At 38.0% G+C, this 13,992-nt stretch overlaps 1 protein-coding gene across 8 annotated transcripts; it reads right to left on the bottom strand.

Moving 5' to 3' along the window:
* Positions 1-335: 335 nt before the first annotated feature.
* LOC140813949 (uncharacterized) lies at positions 336-12,412 on the bottom strand. Of its 8 annotated transcripts, none has more exons than XM_073172775.1 (14): positions 12,280-12,412; positions 11,533-11,652; positions 11,336-11,390; positions 10,858-10,946; positions 10,531-10,555; positions 10,414-10,452; positions 8,838-8,955; positions 3,654-3,781; positions 3,049-3,403; positions 2,557-2,660; positions 2,251-2,458; positions 1,370-2,164; positions 1,186-1,251; positions 336-969 (listed from the first exon to the last, which is right to left on the bottom strand). In XM_073172775.1, the coding sequence occupies exons 2-14, from the start codon at positions 11,614-11,616 to the stop codon at positions 657-659; spliced, it is 2,379 nt and encodes a 792-aa protein (XP_073028876.1). In that variant the 5' UTR covers positions 11,617-11,652; positions 12,280-12,412; the 3' UTR covers positions 336-656. The 8 variants fall into 8 exon arrangements, with proteins under 8 accessions (XP_073028876.1, XP_073028875.1, XP_073028878.1 ...); XM_073172774.1 differs by having other exon boundaries at positions 12,140-12,360; XM_073172777.1 differs by having other exon boundaries at positions 12,161-12,360.
* Positions 12,413-13,992: the final 1,580 nt, after the last annotated feature.

Genomic DNA, 13,992 nt, shown 5'->3' with positions numbered 1-13,992 from the left:
TTAATTATGAGCCGAAACTGGGTTTACTTTTGAAATTGAATGACCATTGCCGAACCCCAACCCTAAATTACTACGCCATAATCAAAGCCTTATCAAAAAAGTTGAGTTTTAATCGAACAGGGTTTGAATCTGAAATTGAGCTGAAGCAAAGAAGAAAAATTTAGATTGCCATAGCCCTAAATGGTTAACCGAGGCGAATGCTATAGGCCCTTGATGCGCAGGTAAGATCACCAGGCCATGAAATTTATAAAAGCATAAACCAAATTTAACCTTTTAAAATCACAATAATTTTGCGTATATCAATTAATATTTTCAGAGCTAAGAAACCAATAATATACTTGATAAATATCTTTATCGTATTAGTAACAAATAAAATGGGTCCAAAATCAACAATCAGGAGAGTAGCACAGTTCCAAATGAGGGCAGATAGGTCCAACTTCCGATTCCCACCATCTAAAAACACTCCCAAACACTTATGTAAGTTCAATTCAAGGACTGTCTCGGTTACCACAAGTGAAATCGTTTATAAAATTTCATACCAGTATTCTAACACGGGCGAACGTCAACGGAGAAGGGAAATTTCACAAAAAAACTACAAGTTTGGAAGTACTGGGCTAGCTAGAGACGTTACCATAATAATCATTGTGGATATGTGGTTATTCACGACCAGAGTCGGGTGACACGTCTCCATAAGAAACCAAACCTGTCTTCCTGGGAGGGCTACCAGATGACGACCTTGAGTTCCCTTTTGTAGCACGTTTGGGAGATTGTGAATCACGAGGGGATTCTGATGCAGATGGGCTTCGGCTACGTGAAGGTGATCTTCGCCTCTCATCACGTGGGGACCCACGATACCTCTCCACAGGAGAGCGGCTACGAACAGGACTCCGGCTGTAATGCCGGTTGCGGTAGCGTATTGGACTGCGAGACACACTGGGGCTACGAGACCTGCTTCTTCTTCCCCTAAATCTGTATGATGCCATGTAAGCATGAGCTTGAATGCATATATTTATAATGCAAGAAAAAACAGTCAACATAATTTTGAGCTAGTTTCAAGTTCAGAGGCATCAATGAAATGTTCAAAAAATTTCATAAGCTGCGACTTATCCTTAAAAAGCTTATGACTATTTTGAAACCAGATTATTCTGGAAACCAAAAAAAGAGTCGGAGACAAATATCATGTACCTTGGAGGAGTTCTTCCTCGAGGTGGGCTCCGATAACGCCTTGGGGATCTTCTAAAATTTGAATATCTAACAAATATTAAAAACAGAGGCAATAAGTTACCAACTACAATATCAAGAAATTCTGGGACATGGAATTCAGGACTTGAAGCTTGAGTCAAGGGGGGGAGATCTGATTGTTTCTTACCGATCACGATCATTTCTACCATCATATCGATATGACCTTATGGGAGAACGATCAGGAGAGCGGGAGCGACTCCTGTAACGCCGTACGTAAGCGTATCGATCACTAAAACCCCTGCCTCTTCTGATCCGTTTGGGTGATCCATCAGCAGAAGGGCTTCTCGAAGAACTCCCACCACGATTAGAAACGGGTGATCTCACCCTCCGGCCGGCAATTACAGGACTCCTTGAGTAGCTTCGGCGCCTAGTCCTGATAGGTGCCCTCACTGGACTCCGACTAGGGCTTTTTCTGGAGGGTGCCCTACCAGAGCTTCTGCTAACACTTCTCCGGGATGATCTAGCAGGACTTCTGCTTAAGCTCCTTCGAGAAGGTTTGCCTGAATTCCTGCTTAAACTGCGTCGAGCAGGTCTCACAGGACTGCGACTCGCCGACCTCAATGATGACCTCCTGGATGAAGTTCTGAGTGGGCTCCGCACAACTCTTCTTCTGGGAGGAGAAACTGTGGCACTTCTACTACGACTATTTGGCGACTGAGACCTAGCGGGGGGGCTCACACTTGCATTTCTGTCCTGCCTTCTTGGGGGGCTTCTAACTGGGCTCGTACTTCTGCTTCCACTTCTAACTGGACTCGTACTTCTGCCCTTACCAGAGATCTGCTGCACCTGGGGACTTCGGCTAACACCTGGGCTCCTGTTCCTTTTATGCTTTGCACCAACACTAGGACTTCTTCCAGCACTTCTCTGAGGACTTAAGCTCATACTCTTACTCGTGGCTCTTCTAGGACTTAAGCTTCGGCTCCTGTGCATCAACTAGCAATAAACCTTGGGAACTTGGAAGACAGAGAATAATAAAAGGAGGTAATACCATAGAAAGGGCTTATGCACCTAGAATTTCCGGGACCATCGTCTACTACATCAGGGTGTCTGTCATTAATTCTGTCTGGTCCCATTTCTATTCCAACACCATTGTTTTGATGTTCTCCATTCTCCCTGGGGAATTCACCCTCTTCCGTATCGAACATGTCAACTGCATCCCCCTTTCTATGATCTACAGTATCAGGTTCCCAATTCTCAACAAGATAAGATCGATTTCCTTTGGTGGAATGCCAACAGGAAGATTGCAGAACATAACTAATAAAAACGACAACAAAAGAAATGAAAAGATCAAATAATTAGTAATAACTATCGCACCAGCACTTTTCTGCTTCTTATCCAAAGCTCCAACCGAATCATTATTTTCTTCAGAGCTACTTCCACTTTTACTGTTGCTTTCTTCACTATCAGAAACATTGTCCCTAAAATATTTCCACAAAATTCGAGTTTTAAATTATAGAGCACAGAAAGCCAAAGTGTTTACTCCAGCATGTGGAGCCAAGATTCACAGATATAATCTGCACTTCATGAAGCAACATTATAGAGTTTCATGTCTTCGCAAATATGTTGACCAGCAATCTGAAATATTGCTACTTGCAGTCAAACTGAATTACTAATTCAACTCAAATAGAGAAATTATATCTTTTTTGGGCACATTCAACTCAAATAACTGGGAAGATTTTGATCAAGCATCTATGAAATATCAGACAACTAAAATATAAATTCAAATAACTGGGAAGTATTTGATAATAAACTATCAACGAAATATCAGAAGACAACTAAAATATGATGTGACTGTATAGTTGCTACCTTTTAGCTCTACGTTTAGACTTTTTATCTCGTCTTCTGCGTCGTTTTTCACGTCGCCTATCCTTCCCCTTTCCACGTTTATGTCTATCCCTCTTAGATCTCTTCCTCTTCTTACGCTTTTCATCACTAGAAGAGCTAGTAACACTTAAAGAGGATGCATCCGAGTCAGAATCACTATCAGATTCTGAAGACTCCAAGTCAGTATCTGTTGAACTATCTGATTCGGACGAATAATGGCGTCTTCTCCTTTTCCTCCTTTTTGAAGATTTCTTGTGTTTCCCCTTGCGCCTTACTTCATGAATGTTTGCCTCCATGGCTTCCTTCACCATTTTCAATTTATTGCCTTTCCTTTTATCTGTGGGCATGTAATACATGTTAAAACCATAGGAAAGCATTAAGAACCAATTCAATAGGAAAAAGGGGGGGAAGTAAGAGACACTTGTGAGGGCAACTACAAACGCAATAGTTTTAAGAAAAAGGCAAGAACAACGGGACAAAAGAAAAGTCATACAACATAACACGGCAACATTGTTTTAAATATAGTTACTCCAGAACATTTTTCCACGGGCACAAAGAATATCCATTAAAAGTTTTTAGATACAAACCATCATTTATTTCTCCAGAATTGATAATTTTCACAGTAACAGCAGGTCTCCCATCTTCATCCCCAGCATTCTCAATCTTCTTCAACACATCATTCCCATCCACAAGCTCACCAAAAACGATACATTTCCTGTAGGTAAAAAATTACCAACATGTTGACGGCCAGGGAGACAATTGAATATAAGCATTTAACTATGTGCAACCAAGAAGATTCAACCACATAAAGGGCATTCGACTATTTCATGCTACAGGGGCAGAGATAGCTGAAAGAACTGGTTCAAAAACAGTACTGTTGAAACAAATCTAGGAGACATAGTAATTTAAGGCGCATGGTGTAGTAGAGCCTGAGGCACAAGGCAAGGTATTGGCCATATCAAAGTAAAGCGCACCAAACATGGTTTTTTATGATATACATATATAAAGTGAATATTATTAAATTACAACATTGCCGAAAATAAATTTCAGAAAATACTAAATAATAATGTAAATCGAAGGTTCATTAGTAAAGGCACAGCGTCATTAAAGTGCTACGAAGGATGTGAAGTGATTTAGAAATTAAATATGCAGTAGGAAGTAAATTGCAGAAGAAGAATAGAAATTGGCCGCCGTAATTTGCTGGGAAGTACCAGTGTAACATCTTAAGTGCACCCTTCATGGCAGCGCCTGGCTGCCCAGGGTCTAGGCGTTCCCATTATCAACTATGCTTGGAATGGAAAGATAAACTAAGCAGACAAAAAAGGATTGGAAAAAATAACTTTACATTTAAAACATCTAACAAAGTAATAAATGTGGCTAAATCTTATAATCTTGTAAATTAGAGTACCTGCATTAAAAACAAAAATTTTAAAAGCCCAAGGCGCAAAGGTGTTCTAGGGCCTGGGAAAAAGGAGCAAGTCAATGCACGTGTTTTATTAAACTAAGGCTCAGAAAGATAAAAATAACTAAATATTCAGATTGAAAAGAAAATGTGTTGTGTAGTATCGAATGTTTACTAAGTAAAACACTAAACATAGTACAATCAAATATTTAATGAATTGTTGTCTATATGCATTTTACATCAGATTAATTATCTAGTGGAATTATAATCAATCAATCAATAAAAGATCAATCATGTAAATATAAAAAAGAATAAAATATCAGTTTCTGACAAAATATACAAAAAAATAATAAGATAAAAGGTGGTGCTTGGTTCAAAATTTATTTCAATTTTTTTTGTTTCATTGCTCAACACTCAAATAATTGTAGATATGAGTCTAGAAGCACTTCAAATATGGTACCATTCTGTCACCTATTTACATAACCCTTCCCCATTCTCTAAATTAATTATTCTCTCCTCTTTGCCGTCTCACTTATCTATTGTTGTCCTATTGGTCTACTAATCGACCTCAAAAACTTGAGGAATTCCAAGCTCAATTATAAACTAAACAGAGAAGCACAATTGCAGTTTTAGAAATGGGAGAGGAATAGATGGAGCTTTCGTAATTGGTGCCTTCGTGGATTCACTGAAAAGAAATTTGCACCGGTAACAATAGGTTGAGAGTGATATGGTTTTTATTTTATTTCATTTTTTAGCACCTCAAAACCATGTTTTGTTTACTTATTTATTCATTTTGGCAAAACAAAATGATGCGTATTCTCCCTCAAAAAGGAGCCCATAGGCACCTTGAGCTTTTCCCATGGCGTGCGTAAGGTGTGAACCTTTTCCCAAAGAACATGTAAAGGGAAAGAACATGTAAAGTGCAAGTTAAGTACATGTAAAGTGCATGTCTAACAGAACCAGGAGTTGAGGCCCAGGTCCAGGGGCCATGCTTGGCTGCACCTGGTCTTTATTTCTGAACAATGCATCACAATAATAAGACACAATAGGGAAAAAAGATCATCATCATAACAAATTCTCGCTAGTTGCGGGGTCGGTTACATGGACGTTAATTCTCCAAACTATGCGAATTTCCCAATTGCTATCTCTTAAACCAAGATCTAACCTCCTTAATCACTTTTATCCGAGTATCAACGTCATACCCCTCATTCTACTTCTTCCTTTAACATGGCAATCTAAGATATGTTAGATTGAGACAATGTTTGGTCTCCTCTTCACATGACCAAACCATGTTAGACGTATCTCCTTAATCTTATCCTCTATGAGTGCTACACCTAAATAGGTCTTAATCCTTTCATTCTTAATTGTGTCTTGTGTGTTTTTGCTACACATCCATCATAACAGAAGTCTAGATTCTGGACAAAGTTACAAGATAAATATTCTGTTTTTGAGCGATTAATTCTAAAACATTTACTCTCAAAAGCTTCATGCCATTTATCTAACTTTTTATTTACACATATATTTTTATCTATCAGGACAATATCATCTGCAAACAACATACATGAAGTTACCTCATCTTGAATATACCCCGTCAGATAACCAAAGCAAAAAGGTCAGGGCTTAAAACAAATCCTTGATGAATTCCTACTACCACAGGAAATTCACATGACATCCCTCCAACAAACCTAACGCTAGTTACGGAACCTTACTAACATATCTTTAATGATCTCGATGGACCGCCGAGGCATACGTTTCCTCCTAAGTACCTACCAGATTAATTCTATAGGCACTCTATCATAGGTTTTCCCTAAGTCGATAAATACCATATGCAGGCTCTTCACTTGTTTTCTATTTCTCTGCCATAGTTATTTGGGGCGCAAGGCGCACTAAAGCGCAAGGGTGTCTTGGGGCCTGAGGCGCGAGGCGAAGCGCACGCTTTATTGAAGTAAAGCGCAATTGACACAAATTATAAAATTCAACATATATAAAATATTTTATATGATTTTAATTAAATACTTTGACAAAGATAAAAAAAATAATGTAAATAAAAATTCATTAGCAGATAATGTAGCATTAATAATAAAGAAAAAACAAACAAACTCCAATCATCTAAAAATCATTAGTAAGTCACAAGTGCATCATAATATATTAACCAAAAAACTTCAAAAATCTAAATCATAGCGCTAGTCATGGATTAGCATTAGGGAGCAAAAAATATTTTTTAATAAGGCACAAAAAGAGCAGAATTACGTGAAGGATACAGACGTAGAGAGTTTCTGAGTTCAGACATAGAGAGGCCACTGCTGCGCAACTCCAGAAATAATTTCAAGGAATGGTGAGAAAAAGAACGCACATCAGATTGTAGGGCTTTTTTAAAACATTAAAAAGGGCTTTTATTTGTTATTGGGCTTTAAATTTTATGGGCTTGAGTTATATATAGGTAAGCGCATCTTATGATACTAAAGCGCAAAGGCTCGCGCCTTTCTGCAGCGGTGCGCCTGGGCCGAGGCGCACCTCAGGCGCGCGCCTGTTTAATGGCTTGCGCCTGGGTCATAACCCAGGCGCAACAGGTGCGCCTGTCGCCTAGGCGCAGCCAGGCGCTCGCCTTTAATAACTATGTTCTCTGCATTTGTCTAAAAAAATAGCTTCCACTGTAGACCTACCCAGCACAAAACCACACTGGTTCTCTGATATAATAGAGATACTCCTAAGTATCCTCTTTATCACTCGATCCCACAGCTTCATCATATGACTCATAAGCTTAATCCCTCTATAATTTGAGCAATCATGTATATATCTTTTATAGTTTTATGATTATAAATTGATACTACAATATCATGTCTCCAAGATTTTGACATTTTCCTAGTATCTAGAATCTTATTAAAGAGCCTAGTCAGTCATTGGATCCCAACTTCCCCTAGACACTTCCATACCTCGATTGGTATATCATCCGGTTCAACTCCCTTACCCGGTTTCATCCTCTAGAGTCCCTTACCCGGTTTCATCCTCTAGAGTGCCTCTGTTACTTCCATAGCACTAGCTCTACGATGAAACACTGTGTGTCTTACTTCTTGCATTTCATGTCTACCCACGCTTAAATCCTCCGTACTTGTCCCAATAAGTAAGTTTTTAAAGTAATCTCTCCACCTATCTAGGATAGTTTTATCTTGCATTAAAACTCTACCATCTTCATGCCTGATACACCTGACAATGCTAAAGTCTTTAATGTTTCGATCCTGGCTTTCGCTATTTTAAAAATATATTTCTCTTTCTTGTGTACCTAACCTATCATACAATTCATATAAGCTCTTTTATCAGCGTCTCATATTGCTCTAACACTGAGTCTCTTGGCTTGTTTATATAGCTCATATGATCCTTGTCGTATCATCCCTTCCCTTTAGCCTCTCCGAGTACTTCCCTCGCTCCATGAGTTCAAATAACTCAGAGGTATCAGTCTTATCCTTACTCCCTATATCCTCACATCCTTCAAGAAATAACTAAGACTCGCTTTCGCTGGAGGTGAAAGTATATCTCTCAATCATAGTTATTTGGGGCGCAAGGCGCACTAAAGCGCAAGGGTGTCTTGGGGCCTGAGGCGCGAGGCGAAGCGCACGCTTTATCGAAGTAAGGCGCATATGACACAAATTTTAAAATTCAACATATATAAAATATTTTATACAATTTAAATTAAATACTTTGACAAAAATAAAAAAATAATATAAATAAAAATTCATTAGCAGATAATGTAGCATAAATCCATATACAATAAATCCTATATTGTAATCCACAAGGCACAAAAAGAACAGAATTAGGTGAAGGATACAGACGTAGAGACTTTGTAATCCACAAGGCACAAAAATAACAGAATTATGTTAAGAATACAGAGACGTAGAGAGTTTCAGAGTTCAGACGTAGAGAAAGGCCACTGCTGCGCAACTCCGGAAAGAATTCGAAGAGACGGTAAAAAAAAAGAACGCACATCAGATTGTAGGGCTTTTTTAAAAAATTAAAACGGCTTTGTTTGTTATTGGGCTTTAAATTTTATGGGCTTGAGTTATATATAGTTAATTCAAGCGTATAATACCAAAGCGCAGAGGCGCGCGCCTTTCTGCCGAGGCGCGCCTGGGCCGAGGCGCACCTCAGGCGCGCGCCTGTTTAATGGCTTGCGCCTGGGTCATAACCCAGGCGCATCAGGTGCGCCTGGCTGCGCCTGTCGCCTAGGCGCAGCCAGGCGCTCGCCTTTCATAACAATGCTCTCAATGACACGTCACAAGAGCGGGCATAAAATAAAAATTAACAAGTTTCCATAGTGGCAAATTAAAAAATAAATAAATAATCGAAGAGCTAACAGATAGAAAAACAAACAAACCTGTCAAGATGATGATCAGCTTTTAAGGTGATACTGAACAGTGAGCCACGTTCTTCACGATCAGCAATTGCCATAGATAATAAACCAGGTCCATCATGTTTCAGCTTTGGAAATTCATCTGGGAAATATAAAGAGTTTCAACTTTGTAAACATTCGAGCAAGAATAGTAACTCTGTTAGAATAATTAACATTCTTATTACGTTAGCTTCTCAAATCCCAAGCTGCAGTTAAATTCCAAGTTTCTCATATGCATGCATGAAAAAAAAAACCAGATTGCAGTGCATTGTTAACTTTCTCCGGTCAAACTAAACCACAGAAAACAGAGCAACAATACCATGCATAATGGCTCATATTTGTTAACACCAATTGAATGTTCCATTAGAATTTCTCACACAAATAAATGATTAAATGCTAAATGCTGCATCATTCGGTCAATTTTGGAGCTCCACCTTCCTACAAATAAAATAGCAATAATTATTACAGAGGACATTAGTTATCGACCACAAATGCCCATTGGAGTAACACCAAATCCAACATTTCGAGAAAATGGTGTGCATTGTAGTCTAACAAAACTGTCACAAGGACAGCAAAAAGCAGCAATACACCTTTGACCCTTGAAAGATATGGTGGGGAGAACTAACTTAAACTTTACAACAATCAAACTCCACAAACAACATATTTGTCATTTGTGCATAAGCTTCCCTGCCATCGTATAATGTTACAAACACAGGCTTCCAAGAGGTTAACAAATAACAATGAAACACATCTCAATCAATAGAAAAGTCACATCAATTACCGAATAATTCAAAAAGGAATTGCTTCACCATTAAATGAACAAGGGCCAACATCTAAGCTTTGTTATGCCTCAGCACCTCAAGCTAGACTCGGCAATGAAAAAATTCTTCAACATACAGGTAAGGAAGTGCCGGACAAGTTCACCAATAACAAAGATCAAAAAATGCAAAGAAACACATTAAAATTTACTATCCAAAGTCCCATTGATTGGGATCGGAAAGACCTACATTACTTCGAATTCATACATTCAACATTTCTCATCACACCCAACTCTATTCATCACCAAAAATTCAAGAAATCATATTAAAAGTAAAGTCGCGAGTAAAAGGGGGGAGATGATTACTGAGATAAACCACGGTTGAAGGTTTGCTGTCAAAAAAGTGAAAAACAAATAAAAGGAAAGCCAAAGAAAAGTGAATTTACCACAATTCAAAACAAATATAGAAGACATATAAGGCAGGCAAGACATTTAGATTCCCTACCATTCGTCAATATCATTTGAATTGAAGCTCCAACGCAGCGAGAATAAGATCAAAGTCAGCCCCAACCTTCATAGGCAATACAAAAGGAAACCCACTTGCTCTCAAGATAAAAAGAATATGGAAATAAAGAAATATATGAATGGGCCTGCTTTTGTCTTTTTTACTTAATATAATCGAATGGATCACAAATTTGATTCAAGAATGACAGATATGCGTGTATTTTGCAGAAGATCATTCATTCTAACCCAAAATATAAACTACATAACAAAACAGATAATGAGAGAAGTATAGTTTTTCACCTGGAAATCTTCCGTCGTATATACTTTCTCCAAAATTTCCTGAAAAGTGAAACAAGATTCATCTTTAACAACCAAAAGAGAAACTGGAACATTGAAATATCCACTCGAACAACATACCATCTTGCCGAAGAAAGTCCCCACCCTGCAAAACATTAATAGACTGTCAATCAATTTTCAGAAAAAAATAAACTAATAGACAAAGCCAAGTTATTTAAGCTAGGAGAATGTATTCTAAAAATGGACAACCCATAAAATAGAACCTCAAACAATATCACAAGAAAGGCAGTCATGACCTTCAGCCCTGTCACATAATAAACAAACATATTTGGCTAAAAGATAAAGGCCACTTCTAACTTATACTTGGCAAAACTACACGACCACAGAATGATCGCATTAAGCTCGTCATTCCTGAGACTAAAAGGACAAATAAAAAAGTGAGCATACCTGAGCTGCATATCCTTTGACAATACGATGCAAAAAGGTTCCTTTGTAATGGAGAGGCTTCCCAGTTTTAGAGCTGATACCTTTTTCTCCTGAAACAAATTATTTGAAACATGTGAGATCAAAAGGTTAGTAGATCGTATCACGGTAGGATTTATATCCATGCACATACAGATCAAAGCTTTTTTAATCAAAATAATTCGTACTATCAGATTTGGACATTCAAGAAGATTATCCCATCCTTCTAAAACCGAACAAAGAACCACCTAATTAGGATTCAGATTTTCAACATCTAAAGAGAATATTGTAAGCCTTCTAAAACCCAACAAGAAATTTAACAAGCACGTAAATAGTGGAAAAATATATCTATATATTAAAAGAAATTATAGAGCATCATATCTACATTAAACTGCAGATAATTTAAAAGTAACTATTATCATTGGTGTAATAGGTTAAATTCAAAACAAAAGGGAAAACTTACCAGTACAAAGAGCACGGAAGTTTTCAGCTGTCTTTGGAGCGACATCAGTGAAAAGCTGCATTCCAGCGGAAGACAATGACAGAGGTTTAAAACAACTTTTCTTGTGAGTGAAGAATTGAAAGATTGAAGATGGAGTTTAAACTTGAAATGAAAATCCATAGACTTGTTGATATTTTGAGTTAAAAAAGAAACAGTACCTCGAACGCCATTCTCTCGTAAACGTCTCCATCAATAGAGACATCTAAAAACACTATAGGTCTTTTCTTATTCGTTTTCTCCATGTTCCAACTTTGCAAACTTGGCCAAATCAATAATGTCTACAGGTGTGCAACAGAGAAAACAAGTTAGCAGATCTACAAAAATTTTCTTAAAAACACACAAGCATCCTTATTCGACATTGTCAGATCTTAAGAGCCCATATTGTAGATGATATTCCCCATGTATTATCTAATCTAACACCAAACCACCATATTCCTCAAAAGTCAAAACTTCTACAAAGAAACAATATGCCCAGCTTATCAAAATACCATACAAAGAAACAACAGGGACACAGAAATAAAAACAAACCAGATTCCTTACCGGTAACTGAGACAGAAAACCCCAATTACAATAACGATTATCAACCAAATGCTAATTACAGTACAAATAATATATATATGCGCGCAAAACGTATCCAATCAATTGATTGAACAGAAAACCTAAAGCTCGTACTATCACCCCACGCGACCAAATCAGTATCAAAAAACGAATTAAGTAAATCGAAATACAAAAGCGGTAATTTAGAACAACGGACGGCTCAAATACTAATGACAACACGGTTTGGACCTCGAATTCCCCCCGAGGCGAGGCTGAAACGGAACAAATGAGCGAATAAACAGTTCCAGATTAACAAATCTCGAGGAAGAAAATCAAACGCAGTTGTTGTAGGTTAGGGTTTGGAGTACCTTAGAATCGTTGCAGCAGAAGAAGAAGCTGCTCCTCCACTGAGATGTGCGCGTAATCCTCCTCAGAAAGACCTAGACTTGCAGTAAATGACCTTTTCATCCTCGTTGATTCTTTTGGAACTTTTTTCAATTTATTATTATTATTATTATTATATTATATACATTTCTAGGGTGGCAATGGATTCGATCGAAACCCGACTCCGTAATATATTTGTCCAATAAAAATGTTTAGATCTGACTAAACAAGTTTGGGGCGGGTCCTGATTTTATCTGGACCCGTACCATACATGTTTACAATATATATATATATATATGAGGGTTGTTACCCTGCAGGGTAACCGTGGGCGACAGCTGTGCGTCATTTCTAGGGTGGCAATGGATTCGATCGAAACCCGACTCCGTAATATATTTGTCCAATAAAAATGTTTAGATCTGACTAAACAAGTTTGGGGCGGGTCCTGATTTTATCCGGACCCGTACCATACATGTTTACAATATATATATATATATATATATATATATATATGAGGGTTGTTACCCTGCAGGGTAACCGTGGGCGACAGCTGAGCTGGCGCACAGCTGTCGCCCACATGTGCATTTTCTTTTTTTTTTTTAAACAACGTTTAGCGACGGTTTTTAAGAATCCGTCGCCAATAGCGACAGATTTTAACAAACCGTCGCTAAACGTCTCATTTTATAATAAAAAACCAGACAGAGGGGGACAGAGGGGCGTCTACAAAATCGATTCTCCCGTCCAACCTACCGTCCCACAACACAGAAAAGTTTGAGAGAAACTCGAGCTTTTAAATTCCTTTTTATTCATAAAATTGTGAGGTTTCAAGCAAACTGTGCTTTTGAGGCGCACGGAAAAATTTTTATTTGAGCCGCACTTACATTCACACATACATAGAACCAAATTTTTATTTCTAACAACTTCGATTTACATTCACGCACATATTTTTATACCCGAGGTTTTCTAACACATTCACGCACAAATTCTACCGGGAGTGAGAAATTTTCCGACAACATCGAGTTATCTTCGGATTTGAGGCGCACGGAAAAACCTTGCACGAGATCTCCAGATTTGCCTTCAGTTGAACCTCACTTTTCTGTGTTGTGTTTCTCTCAAACTTTTCTGTGTTGTAGGCGGTAGGTTGGACGGGAGAATCGATTTTGTGAATGTCCCTATGTTCCCCTCTGTCCGGCTTTTTTTAAAAAAATTAGACGTTTAGCGACGGTTGTAGATTCCGTCGCTAATAGCGACGGAATCTACAACCGTCGCTAAACGTTGTTTAAAAAAAAGAAAATGCATATGTGTGCGCCAGCTCAGCTGTCGCCCACGGTTACCCTGCACCCAAGGGTGCAGGGTAACAATAATTTTAATAATAATTTTATTTTATGATATTTTAAAATATATTATTGATATAAATTATGAAAATAAATTTAATGATTAATTAATTTTTAAAAAATTTCTTTTATATGTGGAAAAAAATAAATAAATTTGACAGGTCATGAGGCTGTAAGCAGGGATGTCAATGGGTTCGGGTTTTACCCAGACCCGAAATAGAGTGGCGTGTATGGGGTGGGTTTGGGCATACTAAATTGGTAATGGGGCAGGTCTCGAGTCCAATTTTTCAGACCCGTCCAGATATAGGTCTGGTCATGGATCTTATAATACTCGTCTCATATATATAGATATAAATATTTTAGGAT

This window comes from Primulina eburnea, chromosome 15 (assembly GCF_022965805.1).
Source record: "Primulina eburnea isolate SZY01 chromosome 15, ASM2296580v1, whole genome shotgun sequence".
NCBI lineage: Eukaryota > Viridiplantae > Streptophyta > Magnoliopsida > Lamiales > Gesneriaceae > Primulina > Primulina eburnea.
The sequence above is the reverse complement of the archived record's forward strand: the minus strand, read 5'-3'. Positions and strand labels throughout refer to the sequence as shown.